This window comes from Myodes glareolus, chromosome 21, assembly GCF_982192425.1.
Source record: "Myodes glareolus chromosome 21, mMyoGla1.1, whole genome shotgun sequence".
Lineage (NCBI taxonomy): Eukaryota > Metazoa > Chordata > Mammalia > Rodentia > Cricetidae > Myodes > Myodes glareolus.
In genome coordinates, this window is record NC_142046.1 from 13,750,719 (window position 1) to 13,773,364 (window position 22,646).

General features: G+C 49.7%; 1 protein-coding gene across 3 annotated transcripts in view; it reads right to left on the bottom strand.

Moving 5' to 3' along the window:
• Nucleotides 1-1,813: 1,813 nt before the first annotated feature.
• The window catches only part of Abl1 (ABL proto-oncogene 1, non-receptor tyrosine kinase), a 119,717-nt gene continuing 98,884 nt past the window's right edge, over nt 1,814-22,646 (bottom strand). For all 3 annotated transcript variants that reach the window (XM_048432037.3, XM_048432035.3, XM_048432039.3), the window contains 7 exons: nt 14,874-14,958; nt 14,392-14,569; nt 12,518-12,702; nt 10,148-10,300; nt 8,510-8,599; nt 7,887-8,051; nt 1,814-5,028 (listed from right to left, as the gene is read on the bottom strand). In XM_048432037.3, the coding sequence (XP_048287994.1) occupies nt 3,338-5,028; nt 7,887-8,051; nt 8,510-8,599; nt 10,148-10,300; nt 12,518-12,702; nt 14,392-14,569; nt 14,874-14,958 (2,547 nt within the window). In that variant the 3' untranslated portion in view covers nt 1,814-3,337. The remainder of the gene's footprint in view (nt 5,029-7,886; nt 8,052-8,509; nt 8,600-10,147; nt 10,301-12,517; nt 12,703-14,391; nt 14,570-14,873; nt 14,959-22,646) is intronic.

Sequence of the window (22,646 nt, forward strand, 5' to 3'; positions counted from 1 at the left end):
GCCCCGAGTTCAAATCCGCAGCATCCATATAAGACCTGGGTGCATGTCTCTAATCCCAGTTCTGCTTGGAGGTGGGCAGAGTGGATGGTAATAATCGAAGTAGATCCCTTGAGCTCATTGGCCAGCTAGCCTAGCTAACTGGTGAGCAATGCGCTTCAGGTTCAATGAGGATGCCTAAAAAATACACTGACAGCAAAGGAAGACATTTAACATTGACATCCGTCCTACACACACACACACACATACACACACACGGGTGGGGAGTTTCCTCAGAACACTGGAATGGGATGGCATTGAGTTAAATCTGGGTCTGTGAGGCTAGGTCAACCAGTTTCCTATTCTAGATCCCAGCCTGCAGGGTGCTTTCAAAGGGCAGAATGTAGCCATCTGTACTTGTCTACCAACTACCTGATCTGGTAGGTACAAGCTGTGTGGCCTTGGCTAAGCTGCTTCACCTCTCTGAGCCTCAGCGACTCTGCACCTCAGCGGATGGCGCCAGAGGACAGCACAAGCCTTCCATGAGTGACATAGCACCTGCCACAAGAGCTCAGGTGGAGACCTGTCTCTGATGCTGCTTCCAGAATATGTGCCTGTTACAAGAGTAGGGACACCCAGTAGCCAGCACCACCTGGCCTCCTCTCCTGGGCCTGACATGTGCAATGGGTCTTTCTGTGCCCCAGAAGACCAATGCAAACAGCACAGCTTATTAACTTCACAGGTGTGGGCAGAAGTCTCTATCATGCCTGCTTTCCTTTTGTGTACATACTCATGTATGCATGCACAGGCACCATGGTGCACACGTGGAGGTCAAAGGACAACTTGCAGCAGTTGGTTTGCTCCGTCCACCATGTGGGTCCCAGGGATTGAACTCAGATATCAGGCTTTGAAGGTGTTTTGCCCGGGCCGCCATCTTGCTGGCCCCTCAGAATGGGCATATGCAGGGGAGCGTTTCTTTGGGCAACCCACAGCTATTAGATTCCAGAGAGCATCTATGACTTAAGAAGGTCAAGAAAGCCAGTCTTAGTTTCAGATGACACGTTAGGACCTTGAGAGATAGGAAGTATTTTATGCCCTGGGCGGAGGTGACGTGTCTCACCTCTGTGGCCTCACATGAAGCACTGAGAAAACAGGCCAGCAGTACTTGCCTGAGACCATGGGAGGACCACAAGCGGTCCATTTCATGCTCAAAGGAGCAAATGCTAGTAATGGTGGCTGTCCCTGGAACCTTCCCCTGTCCCTTTCCGATTCCCTACAGAAAACCTGCAGGAGGGTCAATGTCTAGAAGGGCCGCTGGACAACTCCGAGCCCCTTCCCCCATTTGTAATGTGATGACAGAGGAAGAGAGCTGGCCGTGTGGAGAGTTGGTGAGGGTGGCAGGGCACCACATCCATGGTCCCCGGCAGAGGCTGTACTAAAACATGACCCCCGAGAGCCTGCCGGAGGTTCTGCTTCCCTCAGCTTCCAGTCATCCACTGTCCTCTCAGATGTGACAGCTGGCACCCTGAGCCACACACCTGGGTAGCTGAAGGCAGTGCAGAAGTTGGCTCAGATACGGAGACATGTCGGGGAGGATTCACCCAGCCAGCAAGAACCTATGAGCTTAGGTCTCTCCTACTCCAGGCCTGGCAAAGGATGCTGCCACTGCTGTAAAGCTGGGCATCTGGTAACTATGTGCCGAGGACACAGGGTGGCCAAGACATCCTGTTGGTGGATGGCAGCCAGTATTCTGTTTTATGACAGCCAACTGTGTTGTAACCCTTTGGGACATGAGGGGTAGCAGGGATAAATCAAGGACCAAGCAATCTGTCAAGAGTTCTGTAAACACTTATTTATTTAAAAAATACTACAGAGAGATTTGGATTCAAAAAACAGAGTCATATACAGAAACAAAATGTACTGGACTGAGAAAAAAGGAATGCCATTGGTGTGCCAGAGGGGCACAGCGGCGAATTATTTACATGTCATTGATAAGAAAGCATGTCTATTAAAAAAGTGTAATACCAAAGTATAATGTAAAAAATAGTGGCACATCATGTCAGCAACAACAGACCAGTACCTTGTGAACATGGTGTCAGGGCACGGGGGTGTCTGTTTTCAAGGCTTCTGGCAGTGTGGTACTGCCTCCCCTGGGCTGCAGAACAGCCGTTGGAGGCAAGGAGGTGATGTGCTGAGGACCATGGAAGAACAATCTAGAGGAAGTCATGTCTACCAGAAAATACAACTCGAGTCTAGGTGACTGGTGTGGGACTGGGGCCAGCGCAGAGCAGTGCAGCGCAGAGCAGGAGCAGGGGGTGTGGCCCAGGACAAGCCGAGGGGACCTGCTCTTCAGCTGGCTGCTCGGTGTCACAGTCAAGGAGACACAACCTTGTGTGCTCACCTCTGGCCTGGCTGCTGGGGAAGGAAGACGTGCCCTGGCTAAGCCTGTAAAGTCTTCTCCACCCCAGCCCGTGCTGCAGCGCCTCCCAGGACACTAGGCTAAGCACTGTTCTCGGTAGCTAAGCAGCAGTTCTGAGGAGCAGTCAGGGCTCATGAGAGCCCTGGGCCCGCAGTCCTTCCTGCCTGTGCCGAATGGTTGCTCCTTTCTGTGCAGAGCTTTGAAATGCTCAAAACCACTAGAAAACCAGACCCTCGCCATCAAGACAAGGACCAGAGAGGACCTCAGGAGCATAGGAGGGGAAGACGACTGCTCACAAATTCCAATCTTTGGGCCCCCCTGGAACCCTAATCTTGGCTTGGCCAATGAGCGACTGCCACCCATGAAACTCAATCTTGCTACCCATGATCTGCAGGGCACACTCTGAGGAGAAAAAGAACAGATGACAGACCACACTGCCGCAGCTCCAGCTCCAGTACCCATCCACCTGGGCCCTTGGCTTCAGCACCTCATGACCCTCAAATCAACAGCTTCCTCCACATGAGAGAACAATGAGCACAGGCTCTCTGGGGCAGGTCCTAAGCACAGGGGCTCCCATGCCTTGGTGACCAGGAGCGTCAGAGGAGGATGTTCTCCTGTGTGAACGTGGAAAGGATAGCCCCTGTGAGCACTCCCAGTTGACCTCGGAGCCTGGTGGCCTGGCAGGCTAGTTGCAGTCTTCAGAGCAGGAGGCCCACACATGGGCAGTGAAAAAAAGTGGCTTATGGTACCTGGGCTAGGAGGAAAGAACAGCTGGTGCACAACACAAGTAGAAGGGCCGATTACATCAGGCCCTGGCTCTGCCTGATGCACTGGAAAGCTCCTGGGCCAAGATGCCAGCTCCCCAGTCCTCTGTCCCCCATCCTTGCAGGCACAAAAGCCCCACAGATTACAGCACCTCTGGCTGGCATGCACTGGCTGCTGCTACCTCCGCACGATGTCGCTGATCTCCTTCACAGAGCTAAGCAGCTTGCTGAAGTCCTGTGTGGCAGCTGGGCCACTGGAGGCTGTCGCGGGGCAGATCTGCAGCTCTCGGAGGTTGTTCTCCAGCTTGTTGATGGCCTCACGGAAGGCAAACTTGTTCCTCATCTGTTGGATGGAGTCCACGTAGCTCACACAGAATGTGTACAGGTTCTTGCCAGCCTCCAGCACGGCACTGTGGCTGGCCATCTGCTCGGAGTTCCGGGAGATGGCAAGGCACAGGGCCTCAGTGCTGTCCAGAACCACACCCTTGGTGATGGTGCCACTGGCGATGCGCTCCGGCGGCTGGCGGGTCTTTCGCAGAGACACGCGGGTTGATATGAGTGGGATGAAGGCCGCAGAAGATGGCTGGTCTCCGGGCACGGATGAAGGCGCTGATGCTGTGGCGGGTGTGGGGACCGGGCTGGTGGGGGTCCCTGGAGGCTTACCAGCTGACTGAGGCTTTGGCACGGATGGGGGCACAGGCTTTCTTAGTCCTTCTCCAGGCTGGCCAGCCTTGGTGGGGTCACTGCTCACAGCATCCACAGCCAGACTTGAGCATTTCGTCTTCGCAGTCCCGCCCCCCTCCCCGGGCACTTCTTGGCCGGGGCTCTGGGCAGGCTTTCCGGTCCTCCCTGTGGAGGCAGGTGGAGGTGGCGGAGCGAGCTTCAGCTTCGACAGCCGCCCCTTGTCTCTCCCTGGGGACTCCGAGCTGTGCTTGTGCCTCCTTACTCGGGTCTCCTCAGAGGAGGCCTTGTTTGGACCCACTCTGCTGCTGGGGGGTGTCGGCTCAGCACTGGCAGGAGTCCCCGAGGCACTGCCCTTGGTGGCCTCTTCCTTGTGAGAGAGGCCAGAGGAAGGAGAGGCAGTGACCTGCCGACGGAGGAGTTTGGGAGTCAAGCTGGGAGGGCTGGAGCCTGGGCTGGGTTCCATGTCCTTGAAGACTTCATCAGCAGCCTCCTCGTTCTTCTTCACCAGCCGAGGAGGGGGTGTCACTGTGCCTCTGGCCACCTGCTCAGACCTGGTCTCACTGGCTCGTTTCCGAGGCAGAGCTGGTTTTTCGCTTTTGTGCCCCCCAAAGGTGGATGAGTCAAACTGCTTGCCGGCAGATGGCAGGTCCCGAGGCAGCGTGACTGACCGCCACTCTGTGTCCCTGGCCCCATGGGGCATGCAGGAGGCTGAGCAAGAGCGCAGGAATCGCTTGCTGGAGCTAATGCCACTCTCCTCTTCACTGGCAGCCAGACGGCTGCTGGTCAGTGTGCTGGACTTTTTCCACAGGTTGGGAGAACGAAAGCCCGAGCTGCCTGGCTCCCGGAAGGCTCCATTGGGGACACCAGCCCCATTGCTGGCCTTTGGGGACTTGGTAGGCTCTGCTGCATCTGAGGGGGTGAGAGCTGGTGGCCCATTGCTGATTTCCCGGCCATCATCCTCACTAGCCCCTCTGCGTTCTGGCTGGCCATCCATCTCCCGGAAGGAGCTGCTGCGCTTAGGGGGTGTTGGTGCCATTTTCTTCTTCTTCTTAATCAAGGCACTGAACAAGTTGGTCTTTTTGTCCTTGGGAAGAAGGCGCTCATCTTCATTCAGAGTGCCATCTGGGGGCCCACGCTCTTTCCGAGGAAGCAACGGTGACACAGCAGGCTCACTGTCCAGCACATCTGAAACAGAGAGGAAGCATGAGCAAGAACTCCCTGGAAACACTGTGCTCAAGGCGGGCTGACCCACTCTGTGTGTGGGGTCCTCGCAGAGTTTCTGCACCCCAGCTTCCACATTCACCAGAGCTCGGCTGCATCAGCACCTTATGCCGTGAACACAGTCACTGGTGGCAGAAGCACCGGTCTCGCCCCCCAAACACAGAGGGTCAAGGGCTGAATGAGCCTGCCTTCCTTATCCTGAAACCAGTTAATGACGTGGAAGCCCTTAAACATCACACTCCGGTTAGCAGAAACAACAATGCCAAGGGTCAGACTGGCTGAGGTTCCTGAGGTGTAACCTCAAGAAGAGGTCAGACTTCCATCCCATGGGGACCTGACAATCAGCTGCTGTGACAGACGGGAAAGAGAAGCTGTACAAAACTTCAAGCAGGTATTTTAAAATACGAGTGACGGTTCACAGATGCCCCTGTGTTGTCAGGCCGGTTGTAGGAGGCTTCCCTCAGCTCAGCCTTCTGGACAGAGTCGGAGAGTGCACCTGTCCCAAGACTGCAGAGGACTATCCTACACTTTAGTCCAGCTGAAGAAGGGGGAGAGATTCCACTGGGTCACAGAGCCACATCAAGAACACAGATGTCAGGGACACTTCTGGCTTACCAGGAGATGACCTAGCAAAACACGCCACCCTGCTTGTCACCTGCTTTTCTAAGTAGATGCTCCCATGGCAGCGGTGGGCTCCACTGTCAGTGACTTCATGAAGGAGCTGCTTGGGTGCCACAGCCTCCAAAAGAGTGAGGAAGATGATGCAGTACTTCTACAATTTGGACTGTTTTTTTTTAAAACCATGTACACACATGTGCATGCACATGCCATAACATACATGTAGAGGTCAGAGGGTAATCTTCCAACCTTGCTGTGTACACGAAGCTAGCGGGCCCTTACATTTCTGAGGGTCTTTCTGCAGGAGAGCTGGTGTTACAGATGTGTTCTAGTACATCATGTGCAGACTGGAACTCAGGTCCTCACAGCTGCTCAGCAGGTGCTCTACTACCGAGCCACATCCTCGGTCCTATGTAAACCTTCCAAATACACACCCTTGGCACTTGTGTGTGCTGTGCCTGTGCTGGTTAGTTTTATGTCAATTTGACACAGACTATAGTCATCTGAGAGAAGGGAACTTCAGTTAAGAAAACGCCTCTGGAGACAGAGGCAGGTACATCTTTGTGAGTTTGAGGCCAGCTTAGTCTACAGAGTGAGTTCCAGGACAATCAGGGCTACACAGAGAAACCCTGTTATAAAAAACAAAAAACCCCCAAGACAAAAACAAAACAAAAAGCCAAAACAACTCCTCCCAAAAAGGAAAGAAAATGCTTCCATAAGATTACACAAGTTTGTAGGTCATTTTCTTAATTAGTGATTGATGGGGAAGGGTCCAGCCCATTTTGGGTGGGGTCATTCCAAGGCTCGTGGTACTGGGTTCTATAAGAAAGCAGGTTGAACAAGTCAGTAAGCAGCACCCCTCCATGGCCTCTCATCAGCTTCTGTGTTGGGAGTATTATTTTAAGGTGTCTTACTTTTGTTTATGTTGCATGTTTAGCTCTGTGAAGCTGTGTTACTGTGCCTGTCTAAAACACTTGATGGTCTAATAAAGAGATGAATGACCAATTACGAGGCAGGAGCAAGAACAGGTGGGGCTGGCAGGGAGAGAGAACAAACAGAAGGAGAACTGAGAACGAGGAGAGCAAGGAGCAAGAGAGCAAGGAGCGAGAGACTATGAGGGGCCAGCCATGCAGTCACCCAGTCACGGAGTAAGAAGGGAAGAAAAGTATACAGAAATGGAGAAAGGCAAAAGCCTAGAGTCAAAAGGTAGTCAGGATAATTTAAGAAAAGCTGGCAAGAAACAAGTCAAACTAAGGTCGGGCATTCATAACTAAGAATAAGCCTCCATGTGTTGGGAACTGGGTGGCAGACCCCCTAAAAAAGTCAAAAGAGTAACAACAACATACAACACTCCTACATCCAGGTTCCTGCTCTGTTTGAGCTCCTGACCTGACTTCCTTTGATGATATGGAAGCATAAGCCAAGCAAACCCTTTCTTTCCCAAGTTTCTTTGGCCATGGTGTTTCATCGCAGCAACAGTAACCCTGACTAAGATAATCCTTAAAGTACTTTATGTGTCGTGTGGGTTTGACCATTCAACTTCTCATTAGTATGAGTAGAGGTTTAATAACTGTGGGTTCCGCTGAGTAAATACCCCTTATGAGTCCCTATCAGAACCAAACTTTGTGCTGCATGGTCCCATGCAACCAGTCCCATGACCTATCAGGCCATGCTGGAAGCTCCTGGGAGACTTTATGAGTACCATCCCCCCAAAGCTGACTTTGGTGGGTTTGCTGGTATGCAGGAAGCTCCAGACACGACTGTTACTATCATCCCTGTACATCAGCAGGCACCTTCTGACCCAGCCTCACTGCCCTAGATGAACCTAGGAAGAGTGTAAAAAGACACTCCAGAAACTACAAGGAGCTCCTGGTTGGTATCAGGGAGCTCCACACTGAGTGACTCCCAGGCTACCCTGTTTGACTCAATGTTATTTGTTGCCATGTATGTCCTGAAAGATGCCCACAGCACTGTGAAGAACACATGGAGAGGTGGGTGTGCTTCTTGGCAGGCATCCCAGTTTCTTGCCTGTCTAAGCAACTGCTGAATGGCTCCCCCCAGGGAGAATGGCAGTGCTGGGCAAGAGCCGGATCCTCCTCCCCAGGGCTAGACCACTGATGTAGGTCTGCTGTTCTCTGCCAGCTCCACTGACAACTTCCTGTTTGCCCACTCTGGCTTGAGGAGTGAGAAAGGAATGGACGTACCGCTTTCTCCCAGGCCCTTCGTGTGGAGAAGCTCAGGGGTGTCAGGTGCGTCTTTCTGCTCAGCAGCTCTCCTGCACGTCCTGGTCTTGGTGGGCAGCTCTGGCGCCTGTAGCATGCTGCCAGCAGCTCCTCTCATGCCCCGCTTCCCCAGCTCCTTCTCCACCTCTAAGGATCACACACACAATCCAGCAGTCATCAGCAAAGGATGTCTTGAAACTCTCTTTTTGTTTTTTTTATTTTTTGTATGTGTCTGGGTGTTTTGTCTGCATGTATGTCTGTGCACCGTTTAGGTGCAGAGGCCAGATGAGGGTACCGGATCCCCTCGGACTGGAGTTATGAGCCATCACCATCTGGGTGCTGGGAACTGAGCCTGGACTTGTGGTCACTGAGCTCTCTCTCTTTTTCTTAAGGTCTATTAGAGAAAAGGGACACAGATGCTGAAGAAACAGCACAGCATTTTCTAGAACCCTGTGTGATTGAAAATGACACAGAACCACCACTGAAGCGCTGTGTAGAGCTCTGGTCTCTCACTTGGCCTGGGTACTTTTAAAGGAATGAACTCAAGGCCTGTCTAGCCCCAATTCAACCTTTCACCCATTGCATGCCCCCAAGAGGTACGTTACCATCTGAAATACTGGACTCCTGGAACATGGTTTCAAAGGCCTGGTGGATTTCAGCAAAGGAGGGCCGGTCAGAGGGATTCCACTGCCAACCTGGACAGGAAGACCCACGTCAGAGCAGGAGGAAACACTGCTAACAAGCCAGGACTAGGACTAGCCACCCCAAGGAACAGTCTGGACATGACGAAGGCACTCCAAGCCTGCTAACTGCTGATGTCATGGCAAGTTAAAATACCAAATGCTATCATGTCCTATTATAGATGTGAAGAATTTGGAAAGAGCTAAGCAGTGGTGGCACATGTTTTTATTCCCAGCACTTGGGAGATAGAGGCAGGCGGATCTGAGAGTTGGAAGTCAGCCTGATCTGCAGAGCAAGTTCCAGAACAGCCAGGGCTATACAGAAAAACCCTGTCTCAAAAATCTCAAACAAAATAAAACAAACTAACGTTGCACCAACAGTCCAGTTTTTAGAAATATCAGGGTTAAGTTTAGCAACACAAGGACATTCTCTGCCTTGCTTATAACAAACACAGGACCATCAAGATGGCACTTGCTGCCAAGACTGATAACAAGTTTGATCCCTAGGATCAACATAGTAGAAAAAGAGAAACAACTCCTGCAAGTTGTAAGCTGTGGAATGCACAACCCAATAAATAAATAAATAATAAAGTTAATTAAAGCAAACAAATGTGTAAAACTGCCAAAAGCTCATCATAAGAGGACAGATGAGTGGAAGTTTTAAACTATTTACTGAAATGCTAGCCAGCTGTACGAAAGGTGGGGAACAGGGTAAGGAAAATCTAAATATTAAGGGAAAGGAGCAGTATCTCTGATACACTACTATGAAGAAAAAGGTGAAAGAGTAATCATATGAACACTGATAAGGCCATGTGCAGACACACACCACATGCAGATACATATACTCACATAATATAAACTCCATTAGAGTTACATCATCTGGAGCATTTACAGTATGTGGAAGCAGGACACAAGAATCTATGTATTAATAAGAACCCAGGTTTGATATTTGTCTGACACTTTTTATGTTTAAAAAAATGAAAAGAACCTGGGCATGTGGTGCATACCTGTAGCCTTAGAACCTGGGCACATGGTACGTACCTGTAGCCCTAGAACCTGGGCACGTGGTGCGTACCTGTAGCCCTAGAACCTGGGCACGTGGTGCGTACCTGTAGCCCTAGAACCTGGGCACGTGGTGCGTACCTGTAACCCTAGAACCTGGGCAAGTGGTGTGTACCTGTAACCCTAGAACCTGGGCATGTGGTGCGTACCTGTAACCCTAGAACCTGGGCATGTGGTGCGTATCTGTCACTCTAGAACTTGTGAGATTTAAGCAAGAGAGTCATTTGAGTTCCAGGCCAGCCACAGCTACAGAGTAAGATTCCAATCCAAACCAAAAAATAAACCAAAAAATATCACTCTCAAAAGTAAACAAAAACAATTCATATGTATGGTATCTGTAAATAAATGCATTGAAAGGCATCCCAAAACCAGACTCTACGAGTGGCTCGGGAGCACAGAACAGTGCTAAGGGCCCACGGGAACAGCATTCTGCAGACACTTGTACCATCACACTTTCCTCAGTGCCCACATGCACTTTCTGAACGGGTTAGAGAGGCTCACATGCTCGCATGAGTTCGTAGACCTTCTCTGGGCAGCCTTCGGGGCGCTCCATGCGGTAGTCTTTTTCCAGCAGCTCATAAACCTGTGACAGGTCAATCCCTGGGTAAGGTGACATGCCATAGGTAGCAATTTCCCAGAGCAATACTCCGAACGCTGAAAGAAAGGAAGAGGCAGACATCAGGGTGTGTGAGGCGCTGGCCAGTGAGATGGCTCAGTGGGTAAAGCATCTGTCTCACAAGCAAACAAGACCTCTGGATCCCGGAACGACACAAAGGGGGAAGGGGAGAAGTGACTCCACAGAGTTGTCCTCTGACATTCACACATGTGCCCAAGTGTACACGCGCACACACACATGTGCACACACGCAAACATGTGAAAAGGAGGCATCAGGCTTTTCCACAGTGCAGCAGACAGCTCTCCATGATAACAGGTCAGGAGAGGCAGGACAGAGCAAAGCTGTTTACTCACACTACACTGAAACACATCAAAGGAGAGAAGGGGAAAGTGACCTCCTGGGGTACAGGGTCTCTCGGTTAAGTGCACAAGGGCTAGAAGTCAGAGACCACATTTGCTTATACCTCTGTGACTGTGAAGTTGCATGCCTGTCAGGCCATCGGTGTTTCAAGGTGGGTATGATTATTCAAGATCCCTTCTAGCTCTATCAGTTCGTAAACTTTGCAACTCTGAAGTCTTGATGTCCTTCCCACTAACAGAACCAGGGGTCCTTAGAAAAACAGGTGACTCATATCTGGAACAGGGAAGAAGCCTGGAGTATCTTGTCATTCCAGACAGCACAGATATTATGGAAGACTACAAAGGTACTATCAAAAGGGCAAGGGAGGCGTTCCTACTGGCCAAAGATGAGACATGCCACTGTTAAGAAGACCACAGTACACTGAAACATAACAGTGTATGTCAACAAAGAGTTCATAATACCACAAAAGACTAGCAAATCCAACTGCCACCACCACAGGGCACTTGGCTACGTGGGAGCCATGACAGGCAGCTCACTTGAACCCATTTCTGCACCAGCTCTACTGCTGGCAACCAAGCACTTGCCAGGCCTTTTCTTTTACACTCTGTGGCTAACTAAATATGGGATGAAGGTGTTAGAGAATGATCACATGACAGCCCCAGTAACCAATGGTCTTGGCTCTGGTCATTAAGGGCTGCTATACAACATCCCACTAGAGCAGTGGCTGAGACCTTCCTAATGCTGTGACTTAACTGTAATTTTGCTACTGTTATTAACTGTAATATAAATATTTTTGTAGACAGAGGATTGTCAAAGTGGCTGAGAGCTGCTGCACTAGAGGGAGAAAAATCAAGTATTATGGATCAGGTTAAGAGTATGCCACCTCCTCTGATGTAGTAAGTGAAAGAAAAGTCAACCCAAATGTCATCAGCTACCCAGATCTGACTTTGAATTTTCTATGAGGATGGAAGCCAGAGGCACTGAGCAGATGACAGCACAGGGACAACAAGCAAAGCCCAGAATCTGGAACTGTCTAAAGGAGAAGTGAGAGTTTATCAATATCCAAACAGCAGGAAACTGATGGAGTCACTGATGGAGATATAGGCCAGAGGCACAGGACACACAGACTAAGGCAGTGAGTGAGTCATATCTGGCTCTCAGGTCAAAGTGTAAACAGACATGGTTTTTATGGTTTAACTGGAAAAGAAAGCAGTAGATATTTTATAATATTCAGAAGCTATAAGAGTCATCTGTAAGAAGCAAATACTGAAGTGTTTATGTGAAAAATAATATGTCTGGGATTTGCCTTAAAATGATAAGAGACAAGGGAGTGGGTGGGGGCACAGGGCTCACTACTCAACTCCATCTTTTTTTGTCACCCTCAGCATGAAAAGTTCTTTAAATCAGACATTGTGGCACATACTTTTAATCTCAGCACCCAGGAGGCAGAGGCTGGGGGGATCTCTGAGTTTGAGGCCAGCTTGGTCTACAAAATGAGTCCTAGGACAGTTGAAGTGATGTAAAAAGATCATCTCAAAAAATTTCTTTCTTTATGAATAAAATCAATATCAAGTGGCACTTCCACACGAAGGACCCTTTTTACAGCCCAAACCAAAGAGAAAGCTCTCCCGTGGAGAGGGTGATGCTGGGTGCCTGCAGGGTTGCTGCTGCGCTGCCAGGTCAGGTCTACAGCATTTGTGGAACGAAGACACGAATGTGGTGCCACTCTCGGTGACTCTGGAGGTCACCTGCTTCACTTTTGAAAGAAAAGAGGAAACAGAATTTTAAAATAAGCCAGAAACAAACAAGAGGGTGTAGTGACGGAGGAAAGATGGAGCAGAGAAGCAGAGGAGGGGAACCCTCACCGGCAAGGATGGCCCAGGACTGGCCCTTACCCCAGACGTCCGATTTGATGGAGAACTTGTTGTAGGCGAGGCTCTCAGGTGCAGTCCACTTGATGGGGAATTTGGCTCCAGCATGGGCCGTGTAGGTGTCCCCTGTCATCAACCTGCTCAGGCCAAAATCAGCCACCTTCACCAAATGGTTTTCCCCAACCAGGCAGTTTCGAGCAGCAAGGTCTCTGAGAAAGGAAAAGGGCATCTGTACCAGCTCCTCAATACCTCCCCAACTTTGCAGCCTCCCTACTGTTGACAGATGCGACACTAACACAAAGACAATCACGTGTGCTCCTCAGAAGCTTTCCAATGCCTGGCTGGGAGCAACAGTCCCTCAGCAAATACTAGTTGGGCTGCCACAGCAGTAACACAAGCAGACAGGGTGGCAATGGGGGCAGATCATTACCTTGGAACTCAGCTACCTCAGCCATAAAATGCAAACAGAACAGGGCCTGCCTTGGGCAGCTGTGTGTGTTAATGGATAGTAGAGCACTTCCTCTGATAAGGGAGAATAACAAGTGTTACCGACATGCTTGTGCTGCTACTGCCCCACACCAGGCACAGGGACAGTTAGCCCAAAGCTCAGCGCAGGAGTCTGAAGAGTCTCTCTGCCTGTCCTGTCTATACTCAGCAGGAAATGAAACTGAGTCTGCTGCACTCTTTACCCATATAATACACTCTCTCCTCTCCTCTTGCTTCCTGATGTCTACCCAAATATGTTTGAGAAACTTTTCTGTATAATCCACCTCCTCTCACCTCTTGAATCTTCTAGGGAAGAAGGGGTCTAATCTTTGGCTCATGGATGTTACCCATGAAATCACAAGGGAACTGGGCACTGAGGAATGAAATGATGAGGCAGCTGACGGTGATGGCTGTAGGGCGCAGATTGATTATCAGCAACGAGAGAGAAATTAAACACACAAGAGTTGAGCCTAATAGGATTTTGGTAAGGCATTTTAAGTGTGTGAATGGAGGGGGAACAGAGCTGGCCATGCAAGGCAAGCCAGAAGTCAGGAAATCTCAATTTGCAGCATCAGAGGCTTCACTTTGCTGAGCGACAGGAGCGTTTGGATTGGGCTCTCGTGGAGCAGAAAAAAATCTGTCTTCCGAAGGGCTGCCAGCATTTCACACACACTACTTATTCCTGGCTATGAAATCTCATGTCGAGGTTTCACACTTGAGTTAATTGGGTAGGAAAGGTCACCACAGTGGCGTGGAGAACATCTTGCATGACGGAGTCGGGCCAAGCCCATCAGGCTCCCTCCTGCACAGGTTGTCACTCTGCTAGGAAGCCACTTCCACCAGCAAAGCATGCAAACCCAGATAATTGTGGCACACTTGAAGGTCAAAACACTCCGGGTTTTAAAAGCAGCAAAAATGCCTAGTTCCGGCTTGCATATTCTGTACATTTCTACAGCCATGGAAACATCCCCAAACCCAGTGACAGCCGGTGGACAATGAAAAACAAAGAGAAGGAAGAAAAGCCACACACAAACTAGGCCTAGGTCCTGGCTTTCACTGTGCTCAGGCAGAGATTTTACTGAGTGTTGGTCTTGGGCTGCATTGTTTCAGAGGGAGTCATGGCTATTAGGAAGGAAAGAGGCCTTTTACGAATTTCATTTAATATTCACTAAGTCCAAAATGGCTCAGAAATGAAACACTTCTTTCCCGGGAATTAGCTGCTCCACTGGCCCAGGCCTGGGGCCTGAAGGACTTAGTCCCGTCTGCCACAAGCAGCACTTACGTCAGGCATTTGTGTCTGCCTTTGTTTCAAGAGCCAGTGAGCTGCCAGCACCAAGGCTGGGAGCTGAGTACTAAGACTGGTGTTCTGAAGCAGGGGTGAGGCTGGGTGGGGTTGCTTTGCCCAACCCTACCTGTGGATGAAGTTCTTCTTCTCCAGGTACTCCATGGCTGAGGAGATCTGTGTAGCCATGTAGAGCAATACCACGGCGCTCACTTCTTGCCGGTTACACTCTCTCAGGTAGTCCAGCAGGTTACCATAGGTCATGAACTCCGTGATGATGTAGAACGGGGGCTCCCGGGTACACACCCCTGACAACAGGACATGGGGGGGGGGGCGTGAGCATATGGCCCTCCTCCCAAGGGAAGGAACCCTAGAAAAGTCTGGTGCTGAAGAAAAGGCTTCTGAGCTGGTGCGACAACTCAGTGAGTAAACGTGTTTGTCACACGGGCCTGCCTGCCCCCAGACCCCATGGTGGACAGCGGAAACCTACTCTACCTGTCTTCTGACTCCCCCATCCCTCAAACACACAGCTGTCTTTGATTAAGAAATGATGCTCACTCAGCACACGGACATCTGGACCAGAGCCCCTCTTCTGAGTCTGTGCATGCTTACCTAGCAGCTGCACCAGGTTAGGATGCTTGATCTCCTTCATCACTGCAGCCTCCTTCAGGAACTCCTCCACCTCCATGGTGTCCTCCTGCAGAAGGGAAGTTCAGGAGCATAGGATTTGTTTAGCAAGGAAGTGGCTATGAGGAAGGACACAGCTTCAAGAGCTAATGCAAATAGCAGAGGCAACTGACACTCAGCCTAGGCCACTGTTTTTGGTGACCACTGGTTACACTGTCCTTGCCAAGCTCAATGAGTCTTGTCCTAGTGATATGCAGAGCCTTGTGGGGCAAATTCTCATCAACAGTATTATGGACTGAATATGAAATGTCACCAACAGGTTCATGTCTTGAACAGCTGCTCCCCAGCTGATGGAGCAATTGTGGACCTTTCAGGAGGTGGGGCTTGTCTGGAACAAGTTCTCATTACAGGCAGGTCTTTAAAGGTTAGACCCAGTCTCTGGTTCTAGACCAGCTATGATCATGGAAGTGGTTTTGTCACACACGCCTGCCATTATAGACCAGATCACTCTGCCACGCCTTCCATAGTGATAGGTGGAAACCCTTTGACACCACGAACCAAACTGGATCTTTTCTCCCTTGCTGTTTCTACCAGATGTTCTACCAGTGAGTCAATGGGTCATGGGTCAGAGCTGCTTGGCATTGCTGCCCAGGTCTTCTGTGCTCTTGGAGAAGTACAAACACTATGGTATTGATTCCACAAGTACTGTGTGCTTCCCAATCTAACACCCTTAACATTAAAGAGGGAACAGTGTCAAGAATCTGAAATGGAGCTGGCTCGAGAGCTGCATCTCCAGAGTGCCTCTCACTGGCAGAAGTAGCAGACAGATACTGAGCTGCTTAGGTATGCGGCATCATGAGCACCTAATGAAGCAATCACCACTGACTAGGGGGTCAATCACCCAGATTCTAAAATGATCTCATTTTAGCAGCAGCTCTCTGACAATTCACAGTGTCTTCGGTGTAGGTCACAGTACAGGACCAGAGACAGGCAGACTGCCACTCTTTCCCTTTCTAGGCTGAGTTTGAAGGACTGTGTTCTATGCTCCTTGCAACTTAAGTCACTGCCTCTTAACCACAACAGGAACAGGCAGTGGGGAGTGGCAGAGTCTCCCTAGCTGTAAGAACAGGCTCTGGAGGCAAGGAGGACAGCAGATCACATGAGGTGTCTGCAAGGAGTCTGCCTGTGTGGTAGGGAAGAGAATTCTGGAAAATGAGCTTCTCTGGGTAGGTAGTTCCACCAGACCTTGTGCTAAGTGTGTAAGTGTCCACACTGTTCCCATGTCAAGTGTGTAAGTGTGTCTACACTGAGTTTGTGTTTGTGCCAAGAGTGGAACTGTTCACAAAGCTGGCACTCTGGCTGTTCCAGTTCCTGCTCTGACAAGGGGAAAGACACTCCAGAGGATGGGTCAACCTTTTCTTGGGGCCTCTTCCCTTTGGTCGGCCATGCTGAGAAGCAAAGCATGATCAATGCCAGTGTGTTGGTCTGTTAACACTAAACACAGGTTCCAAAAGACTAGACTGAGATGTGACCTGCTGCTCTTTAAACGTGAGCTGCTTTAATGTTGCCACAGCATGTTGCCTGTCACTGCCCAAGCTTAGCAAAGGGCACTCATTCTCACACCACCAGTGGCTGCTGGACTTTCCAAGTCCCTTCTGTTTCTCAGCTGCTCGGCAGCCTGTCTGGCTCTGGTGTGCAATACCCTAATGTATCTGGTGACACACTAAGACTAGCGGTGCCTGCCAGAACCCAGGGGCCAATGCTGCACAATACAACTGGCTATGACAAAGTTACTCTCCAGTGATCCTTTCTAACATTCACATTCAAGTCCTTCTACTTTCTTTCTGCCTTTTGTTTGTTTGTTTCTTTTTGAGACAGGGTTTCTCTGTAGCTTCGGAGCCTGTCCTGGAACTTGCTTTGTAGAGTAGACTGGCCTCAAACTCACAGAGATCCACCTGTCTCTGCCTCATAAATGCTGAGATTAAAGGCATGCACCACCACCACCTTGTGCCTTTCTTTTCTAGTGGAACGCACTACAGTAAACCACCCAGTCACATCGCCTCAGGAATCTCACTTGCTGTGGATTTCTTAAAAAGGCCCATGATCCTGAGGCAGAACATTATTCAAAATCACCTTCCTGCTGTGTATCTACAGATTTCCGCGCTGTCTCACACACATGCACTCACACATGGAACAATCATTCCCCCCTGCCTATCCATATGCCTGACTTCACCCCCTCACTGATACATACACTCATTCCTTCCTGTTTATCTGTATGCCTGACTCCACCCCAACACACACACACACACACAGAACAATCATTCCTTCCTATCTATCTGTATGCCTGACTCCACCCCAACACACACACACACACACACACACACACACACACATCATTCCTTGCCTTTTTTCTTTCAGAAAAATCAGTGTGAGTTTGTCTCCCCCTGCTGGAATTAGACACGATTTAATTTCTTATTTTATGTGTAATCTAGGTTTTTAACTATTGAAATTTAAAAAACAAAACAAAATATCAAAACTGTCATTCTAACTTGCGAAGCTCCTCTGTTTATTTTTTAAATTCACACCATCCTTCTTCCATTTACACAATAAAATAGGACTATGATGGGCTGGGTGGAAGAAACACTTAGAGGTCTGAATTTTCCTTCATCTTTTTGTCCCTTACACTTACTTGTTGGGGAAAGAGGGGTCAACTGCTTTCTTCACAGGGTCTTGCGAGGAAGCAGGATCCTCTAAGACAGTCCTAAAGAGTGGCTAAGGACAGCTTGTCAGTTATGCTGACCAAGTTCTGCTGCTATGTCCTTCCCCGGTAGCTTAACGACCTGAGTCTGTCAGTCTGTCTCTCTCCCTGTTAACAGTCTCTCTGTCTGTCTGTCTGTCTGTCTGTCTGTCTGTCTCTCTCTCTCTCATTTTCTATGAGCCCCTCACCCCCTACCCACTCTCTCCTTTTTTCCTTCTTTAATTGAGGCAGGGTTTCATGTGATGGCCTCCAACCCCTGCTCTTTCTGCCTCCACCTCTCTGCAGATAGCATCTGTATACAGTGCTAAGGAGCAAGCTCAAGGCTCTGTGCACGCTAGACAGCACTGGAGCTGGGCACCTCAGCCTCGGAAGATGTTTTCAATGCCTAGCCATCAGGCATCAGGGCCATGTAATCCTATTGCTGTGGCAGTTGCCTCTGGTGCTAAGAGGTGGAACAAGCACACGGCTCTTCTGGAAGACAGACTGGCTTTCTAATACTGACCTTTATTTTATTTTCTTGTCTTTGCACAGGCACAATCACTGAGACTCAACAACAGACATCTATCTAACATGCTTCCTGGCCTCGCCCCAAGTGTGGCAGTCTACAGCTTAAGAGGGGTACCACTTTTAGATATGACTCTGTTCCTGGGCTCTCAGGTGAGTGTGGCCAACAGCACAGTGGCCTGCCATGCACACACAAAGCTAAGAGCACCGTGGGGGAGATGCTGGCTCCTGACTAGCCTTTGTGCTGGGAAGCAGGTGTAGAAGCTGAAGTTCCACAGCTAGCCTGTAACTACTTCCCACAAAGAGCCCACAAAAAACCACTTGTTCTCAAACATCATGGCCATCTCAAATACTGATCTCCATGGTCAGCAGAGCCCTGCCAGAATGGCAGTACAGTAACCAGCCACCATGGTACAACAAGCTAGTCACAGCGCCTTTCTCCCTGGTATGCAGGCCTATGTGGAACCTGCAGTGTGGCTGCCAAATGTCCATGTTGTTGCAGAACTCCCTTTCCATTGGCTGTTTCTAGAGTCCCCAATAAACCATTTCGGGGGGGGGGGGGAGGCAGATCTGCTGCTCCTCAGGGAGACACAGGTAGTTTCTCAATGCTGATGGGGATGCAGCCAGGACCCCAGCCACCAACTGGGGGAGGACACTGTGCTCACATTGAGGCTTGGCTGTGCTGCTTCGCTTGTGGCTGTTTCCCGCTGCTCTGTCAGTGAGCTTCTGAGTCAGTATCATTGCCACAACTAGACCCTAAAGTAGTCTCAACTAATATTCCAAACGTCTTTCAAATAATTCTTTAAAAAATCTAGGTTCCTTCTACTCAATAGCTGTTTGTTTGTTTGTGTTGTGAAATATTCTTTAACTGGGCAAAGATGTGTTACATTTGAATATGCCACATTTGTTTAACCTTGCCTGCCTAAGGCCCCCATTGGTCTAATAAAGAGCTGATCAGCCAATAGCTAGGCAGAGAAAGGAGAGGTGAGGCTAGCAGACAGAGAATAAATAGGAGGAGAAATCTAGGCTTGAGAGGAACAAGAGGAGGAGGAGGAGGAGGAGGAGGAGGAAAGAACGAGGGAAACGCCTGGGGCCAGAAGCCAGGCAGCCGCCAGCCAGCCAGCCAAAAGAAGCAGTGTAAGTTATACAGAATAAGAAAGGTAAAAAGCCCCAGGCAAAAAAGGTAGAGAGAAACAGGTTAATTTAAGCTAAAAGAGCTAGCCAGAAATAAGTCTAAACTAGGCTGAACATTCATAACTGAATCTCTGTCATGAATTGGGAGCTGGTTGGTGGCCCGAAAGAAAAAAGCCTGGTAGATGTTTGTTTTGGGGTTTTGTTTTGGTGTGCATGCAACATATGCAGATGTGCCATGGTGTATGTGCCACAGCACATGCTTACAGGTCAGAGAACAACTGGGTAAAGTTTTCACCTTCCTCCTTGTCGTCTGTCGCTGCACTGCACTCTAGGCAGAGTGGCCTACAGGCTTCCAGCACTATCTGTCTCTGCTCCCCATCTTGCCATAGCAGCACTGAGTTAGAGACATGCTACCCTGGCTGGCTTCACGCTTGCATAGAAGTACTTTACTCACCAAGCCATCTCCCCAGCTTAAGTTATTTTTCTTCAGCACACTCTGTGTTGGGCGTGACAATACACTGTAACAAGGTCAAGGCCAGATTCAACTATGCACATAGTAGCACTAAAGCTCTCAAAGTCAAACAGCAAAACCCAAATCTATACAACAACCCAGGCGCTGCATCCACTTGCAGAATCCTGCTTTCACTTACAGTACAACTACAGTTTCCCATCTATAGAGGTCAACCAAGTGCCTTTCTCTTTTCCTGCTCTCCAAAGGCAGAACCTGCCTTCCACATGAATGGGGAGGACTGGGTCCAAGGACAAGCAGGTCTTGCACCCTCTGCTGGTTAAGGATGAGAGGAAGCACTGCTCTGTGAGCCTGCTGAAAGAAGGAAGCCGGAAAAGCCGGTAGGGTTCTCTGAGGGGTGTTTCACAGCTATGTTCAGCAAGGGAAGGCCATAGGGCAGTGGTTTCTCAATCTGTGGGTTGCTACACCTTTGGGATTGCATATTAGATGGCCTGCATATCAGATATTTACAATTCATAACAGTAGCAAAATTACAGTATGAAGTAGCAACGAAATAATTTTATGGTTGGAGTCATCACATGAGGAACTATATTAAGGGGCTGCAGCATCAGGAAGGTTGAGAACCACTGTCATAAGGGATGAGGGAGGAGATGGCAAAAAGAGTTGGGCTTGGGATCTAGGTGCCTGGGTTCGAATTCAGCTCAGTACTCCAGCTTCCACACAGCCTTAATGGTGATTGCATTCGTATTTGGTTCCCTGTCTTGGCACCTGTGAGTGCTATGGAGCTGCAGGGTGGACTAAGCTTATGAACACACAGAGAACTCTGTGGGCCTGTATTCGCACAGTAACTTTGGCCATTAGCTTAATTTAGTACAGTTCTCAACTTCTGTAGAGGAGATAAAGAACCGAAACACTTTATTACTCTTTTCTGGCAAATGGGTAACAGACTGTGGAGCTGTATGCAGGACTGGGCAGTGGTTACACAGTATGTGTTTGGAGGTAACACACCTCCACAGTGGGTGAACTGCCTCTCTGTGGTCAGGTGCTGTGCACCATGAGAACTCCCTACCTAACAGACCCTGTCACTCTTTACCAACCATGGCACACATGCCAATGAGGCTCCTGGGGAAACTCACTGAGGTCTTAGCAGAAAGTACCAGAACAGACCCTCCTCTGGACTCCCTTCCACTGTGGAGAGCTGCAGCACTGCCCACCAATGGGGCTTCCCCCTGTGCAACCTCTACCTCTTTTTAAATGCTGTGTTTTTCACATTACTTATTTATTGTGTGTGAAGAGCATATGTTATGGCACGTGTGTGCTGGCTGGAGGACAACTCTGGGGAGTCTTCTGGGAATGCGTTTCTCCTGCCATCATGAAGGCTCAGGGGATAACCCTTAGGTTGTCAGGCTTGCCATCAGGTGCACTTACTGACTGAGTCACCTTGCAGGCCCTTGAAGGTTTTCAAATTAGCCTTCCCTTGTTGTGAAATCTCAGGTACCCCGTGTTTTAAAACTTCCTTGCTGTGTTTTAAATCCCTGCCAGCGATGCCTGGCCCTCTCAGTCAGTGACACCACGGCCAGGTGTACTGACATGGATCAGCACTCTCCCCTCATGCTATGCAAAACGGATGGAATCAGATCTGCCTTGAGCATCTGCCTCCTCCTTACTGGGGCTTCTTGTCCCTCAAAGACCCAGTGTCTCTCCTGGCCTCTGCCCTTCATCACAGCCATGATTCCCATTCTTCTAACCACTGCAGGCATCACTGCCTCCTCCTTACATGGCAGACCTTGTCATCAGACACTGCCCTGACACACTGTACTGCCATCTCCATTTCTCATCTGATGTGGACCACCCAGACCTGAGCACTAGGGTTTAGCTAATAAATGCAAAGAGCCCTGTATCTGTTAAGTTTTAAAAAGCTGAATTTGGAAAATATTCAAGAGTACACCAGGAAATCCCACCTCTGCTCCTCTTCCCCTAGCACTAGTCTGCCCCAGGGCCAAAGGGAGGGGAAATACTAACTGTGGAGCTCAGAAAGCTGCTTTTCCTTCTAGAATCTAGGGATGCAGTCTTGCTTTAAACAGTTACTTATGGCAACTAAAAGTTCCAGCCTCCATTTTACTGTCTTTTAGAGCAGAGCTGAGCCTGTCAGATGTACAGTCTGACTGAGCTGAGACACAAGCACACACTCGGGTCTGTTTTCCCAACAGTGGGCAGCTCTGGGCCCTTTTCTGGCGGCTACTCACAGGCTGTACCTCAGAGTTTGTCTAAAACAGGCACAAGCAAGCACTGTAGGTGAACACCAGGTGACACTCTCACCTCAGGCTGTGCAGATGCAGGGATGGGGTCCTAACCTTACAGAAAACTGGTCAGCAGTGGAGAGGTGCGCGGTCCTGGGACGAAGAAAGGCCATAGCTCAGTGATAATCGCTTACTGGAGCTGTTCTAGAAAGGACTCGCGGAGCTGGAGAGATGGCTCAGCAGTTAAGAGCATTGTCTGCTCTTCCAAAGGTCCTGAGTTCAATTCCCAGCAACCACATGGTGGCTCACAGCCATCTGTGATGGGGTCTGGAGCCCTAAAAAAAGGACTCGCTCCTGTATGCAGAGGCCTGGCCTGTGGGAGAGAACTGGACGATGCCAGGACAGCACACATCTGCCTTTTGTATCAGTCCACAGAGGACTCATCTCTCATCACTCTCCTTTCCAACCCAAACTCTGTGCATCTCTGAACTCTCGTAAGGAAGTGGCCTCCATGTCACCCAACAAGAACAGAAAGTAGACTTTGAAAGAACACTGCCACAGAACAAGCAACTCTAGGAGCCTTTCCTCAGCACTGGTCCGCGCTCAGCACCTCTGGAGCCACAGATGGGAGACGATGAGCCTCACAAAGGCCT